Source organism: Mandrillus leucophaeus, unplaced genomic scaffold (genome assembly GCF_000951045.1).
Source record: "Mandrillus leucophaeus isolate KB7577 unplaced genomic scaffold, Mleu.le_1.0 Scaffold8, whole genome shotgun sequence".
NCBI lineage: Eukaryota > Metazoa > Chordata > Mammalia > Primates > Cercopithecidae > Mandrillus > Mandrillus leucophaeus.
The window spans coordinates 2,542,895-2,548,039 of record NW_012108696.1 but is presented as its reverse complement, the minus strand read 5'-3'; the positions used below and the strand labels follow the sequence as shown (position 1 = coordinate 2,548,039).

The 5,145-nt window shown below is 52.8% G+C and overlaps 1 protein-coding gene across 3 annotated transcripts in view; it reads left to right on the top strand.

The window, feature by feature from the left end:
- PLIN3 (perilipin 3) overlaps positions 1-5,145 on the top strand; it is a 27,563-nt gene that overhangs the window by 17,633 nt on the left and 4,785 nt on the right. For all 3 annotated transcript variants that reach the window (XM_011967371.1, XM_011967370.1, XM_011967369.1), the window contains exons 4-5: positions 487-686; positions 3,324-3,449. In XM_011967371.1, coding sequence (XP_011822761.1) covers positions 487-686; positions 3,324-3,449 — 326 coding nt within the window. The remainder of the gene's footprint in view (positions 1-486; positions 687-3,323; positions 3,450-5,145) is intronic.

Here is a 5,145-nt window from a genome sequence, read left to right as displayed (position 1 = left end):
GCCTCCCAAAGTGCTGGGATTACAGGCTTGAGCCACTGCGCCTGGCCGGCCTTCGAGGTTTATAAGAAGCAGAACTGGGGTATAGACTGGACAGCATGGCCGCGTGCGGTGGCTCACGCCTATAATCACAGCACTTTGGGAGGCCGAGTCGGATGACTCACTGGAGATCAGGAGTTTGAGACCAGGCTGGCCAACATGGTGAAACCCTGTCTCTACTAAAAATAAACAAATTAGCCGGGCATGGTGGCGGGCACCTGTAATCCCAGTTACTTAGGAGGCTGAGGCAGGAGAATCACTTGAACCCAGGAGGCAGAGGTTGCAGTGAGCTGAGATCACACCACCGTACTCCCACCTGGGTGAGAGAGCGAAACTCCGTCTCTAAATAAATAAATAAACTGGACAGTGTGATTCCTGGGACCGTCCTCGTGGGACGAGCCCAGCTGTGTGTTCTGGTCTTCACAGAGACCCTTCTCCTTTTCCTTGCAGCCCGCATCGCCACGTCCCTGGATGGCTTTGACGTTGCGTCCATGCAGCAGCAGCGGCAGGAACAGAGCTACTTCGTGCGTCTGGGCTCCCTGTCGGAGAGGCTGAGGCAGCACGCCTATGAGCACTCGCTGGGCAAGCTTCGAGCCACCAAGCAGAGGGCACAGGAGGCTCTGCTGCAGCTGTCGCAGGCCCTAAGCCTGGTGAGGTTCCGGGAGGTCGGGGCCCTGAGCCAGCAGCCTTCACCCCACAGCAGACGCCCACCCAGAGCTCAGTGACTTATTGCCTACCCCTCTGCAGGCTGGCGGGGCCATTCCCGCTTGCTCCTGGCACTGTCTCTGGTTGTACACTCATTTGCTCAGGCTGCTGCCACAAACCACACTGTCTGGGGCCGGGCACAGCGGCTCACACCTCTTTGTGTGAGTTCCTCAAGTGCTTTGGGAGCCCAAGGCAGGAGGATCGCATGAGTCCGGGGGTTTGAGACCCTCCTGGGCAATACAGCAAGACCCCACCTCTACAAAAAATAATTTAAAACAATTAGCTGGGTGTGGTGGTACATGCCTGTAATCCCAGCTACTTGGGAGGCTGAGGCAGGAGAATCGCTTGAGCCCAGATGTTGGAGGCTGCAGCGAGCTATGATTGTACCACTGCACTCTAGCCTAGTCAACAGAGCAAGAGCCCATCTCAAAAAAAAAAAAAAAAAAATCGCAGTCAGGTGGGGTGGTTCATTCCTGTAATCCCAGCACTTTGGGAGGCCCAGGCGGGTGGATCACGAGGTTAGGAGTTCAAGACCAGCCTGGCCAACATGCTGAAACCCCATCTCTACTAAACATACAAAAATTAGCCAGGCACAATGGCAGGCGCCTGTAATCCCAGCTACTCAGGAGGCTGAGGCAGGAGAATCACTTGAACCCGGGCGGCAGAGATTGCAGTGAGCCGAGATCATGTCACTGCTCTCCAGCCTGGGCAACAGAGTGAGAGTCCATCTCAAAAAAAAAAAACAAAAACAAAAACGCACTGTCTGGGAAATGTAAACAACAGTTATTTATTTCCTCACATTTCTGGAGGCTGGAAGTCCAAGATCAGAGCGTCATTTTGGGGCCTCTCTCCTTGACTTGTAGACAGCCATCTTCTCTCCGTGTCTTCACGTGGTCGTCCCTTCGCTCTGTGTATGTCTGTGTCCCAATCTGTTTTTCTTTTTTTTTTGAGACGGAGCCTCACTCTGTCGCCCAGGCAGGAGTGCAGTGGTGTGATCTCAGCTCATTGCAACCTCTACTTCCCGGGTTCAAGTGATTCTTGGGCCTCCATCTCCCGAGTAGCTGGAATCACAGGCACTTGCCACCACGCCTGACTAATTTTTGTATTTTTAGTAGAGACGGGGTTTCACCATGTTGGCCGGGCTGGTCTTGAACTCCTGACCTCAAGTGATCTGCCCGCCTGGGCCTCCCAAAGTGCTGGGATTACAGACATGAGCCACCGTGCCCAGCTCTAATCTCCTCATTTAAGGAGCCCAACCCTTTATGGATTGGAGCCCACCCTAATCGATAGCTTCATTTACCTTTAATTACCTTTTTTTTTGTTGTTTTAGAGACAGGGTCTCACTGTGTTTCCCGGGCTGGAGTGCATGAGCATGGCTCACTGCAGCCTCTAAGGTTCACCCATCTTGGAGCATATGTCTGCCATCATTCCTCTTTATTTATTTTTCTTTTCTCTTAAACTTTATGTAATATATAAAAATGAGGTCTCACTGTATTGCCCAGGCTGTTGTGGAGCTCCTGAGCTCGTGATCCTCCCGCCTTGGCCTCCCAAAGCACTGGGATTGCAGAAGTGAGCCTGCTTCATTCCTTTGGAAGGCTGAATCATATTTCATTACAAGCCCTTTTTTTTTTTTTTTTTTTGAGACTGAGTGTGGCTCTGTCACCCAGGGGGGAGTGGAGTGGCGCAATCTCGGCTCACTGCACCCTCCTTCACCCAGGTTCAAGTGATTCTTGTGCGCCAGCCTCCCGATCCCGAGTAGCTGGGATTACAGATGCGCACCACCACGCCCGGCTAAGTTTTGTATTTTTAGTAGAGACAGGGTTTCACCATGTTGGTCAGGCTGGTCTCCCAACTCCTGAGCCCAGGTGATCCACTCACCTCGACCTCCCAAGGTGCTGGGATTATGGGCGTGAGCCACTGTGGCCAGCCTACAAGCACTTTTTTTTTTTTTTTTTTTTTTGAGACGGAGTCTCGCTCTATCGCCCAGGCTGGAGTGCAGTGGCACAATCTCCACTCACTGCAAGCTCCGCCTCCCGGGTTCATGCCATTCTCCTGCCTCAGCCTCCCGTGTAGCTGGGACTACAGGCGCCCGCCACTGCGCCCAGCTAATTTTTGTATTTTTAGTAGAGACGGGGTTTCACCGTGTTAGCCAGGATGGTCTCGATCTCCTGACCTTGTGATCCGCCTGTCTCGGCCTCCCAAAGTGCTGGGATTACGGGCGTGAGCCACCGTGGCCAGCCTACAAGTACTTTTTAAGCCTTTGCTAGTTCTTTCTGCTCATCTCCCATTGGCCAAAGCCAGCCACCTGTCCAGGCTCCCTCCTAAAGGCAGGAGAAATTGACGCAATGGGAGGAGCTACAGGGGACGTGCTGCCATTCTTCCCACCGACCACACAGAGCATGAGTGTGTCAGTTATTAAACCAAAGGCCCCAGAGCTCACCATAGCCAGGAAACCCTGCCTCCCTCCCTTTCTCTTTTCTAGACCATCATGTAAGTCAGATGATGGATTCCCTGGGTTCCCTCTGGAATCCCGCCTCTCCCAGGGGAGCCTCCTTCCCTCACCTCTCTCTCCCCTGCCCCAGATGGAAACTGTCAAGCAAGGCGTTGATCAGAAGCTGGTGGAAGGCCAGGAGAAGCTGCACCAGATGTGGCTCAGCTGGAACCAGAAGCAGCTCCAGGGCCCCGAGAAGGAACCGCCCAAGCCAGAGGTACCCATGAGGGACTGGGGGGGTGGCCTGGGGTACTTGGAGTCCCAATGCCACTCTCTACACCTCTGCTTCATGGGCCTACCTGCTTCGAGTGCTTTCCCCAGCCTCACCTGCTTTCAGGAGCTAATGACACCTCCTCCAGGAAGCCTGCCTTGATTTCTCCTCTTGGGCCTGCATGGGTATGGCTTTTTTTTTTTTTTTTTAGAGTGTTGCTCTGTCGCCCAGGCTGGAGTACAATGGCATGATCTTGGCTCACCTCCTGGGTTCAAGTGATTCTCCTGCCTCAGCCTCCCTAGTAGCTGGGATTATAGGAGCTCACCACCACACCTGGCTAATTTTTTATGTATTTTTAGTAGAGACAGGGTTTCACCATGTTGTCCAGGCTGGTCTTGAACTCCTGACCTCAAGTGATCTCCCCTCCCCGGCCTCCCAAAGTGCTGGGATTACAAGCGTGAGCCACCGAGCCTGGCCCCTAGTAGCAACTTCTGACTAGTATTCTCTGGCCCCCTCCACTCTATCTCAAGCCTTGGCCTCTTGTGTTCTCCAATGGATCTCGCTGCCTGTCCCACCACCCACTTAAGCCCCCCAGGGGCAAAGGAAGGTTGCAGTGAGCCGAGATCGCGCCACTGCACTCCAGCCTGGGCAACAGAGGGAGATTCTGTCTCAAAAAAGCGAAAATGTCCTGAAATTAGATGAAGGTAGTATTTGCACAACCTTGTGAATATACTAGAAACCACTGAATTGTACACTTCAAAGGGTGAGTTTTATAGTGTGTGGATTATATATCAATTTTTGAAATATTTGTTTATTTATTTATTTTTGAGACATGTTCTCACTCTGTTGCCCTGGCTGGAGTGCAGTGATGCCATCACAGTTCACTGTGGCCTCACTGTTGCAGGCTCAGGCAATCCTCTCGCCTCAGCCTCCTGAGTAGCTGGGAACACAGGCGCGTGCCACCGTGCCTGGCTAATTTTTTTTTTAATTTTTAGTAGAGACAGGATCTCACTGTGTTGCCCAGGGTGGTCTTGAGCTCCTAGCCTCAAGCAATACTCCCACCTTGGCCTTCCAAAGTAGTGGAATTACAGGCATGAGCCACCACGCCTGACCCCAGTTTTTATTTTTATTTTTTTGAGACAGAGTCTCACTCTGTTGCCCAGGCTGGAGTACAGTGGCATCATCTCAGCTCACTGCAAGCTCCGCCTCCCAGGTTCACACCATTCTGTGGCCTCAGCCTCCCGAGTAGCTGGGACTACAGGCACCCCCCACCACACCCGGCTAATTTTTTTGTGTGTTTTTAGTAGAGACGGGGTTTCACCGTGTTAGCGAAGATGGTCTCGATCTGCTGACCTCATGATCCACCTGCCCCAGCCTCCCAAAGTGCTGGGATTACAGGCATGAGCCACCGCGCCCGGCCTATTTGTTCATTTATTTATTGCACTGTCACCCAGGCTGGAGTGCAGTGGCACAGTCTCGGCTCATTGCATCCTCTGCCTCCTGAGTTCAGGTGGTTCTCCTGTCTCAGCCTCCCCAGTAGCTGGGATTACAGGCATGCACCACCACGCCTGGCTAATTTTTGTACTTTTTAGTAGACACGGGGTTTGCCATGTTTTCCAGGCTGGTCTCAAACTCCTGATCTCAGGTGATCTGCCCACATCGGCCTCCCAAAGTGCTGGGATTACAGGTGTGAGCCACTGTG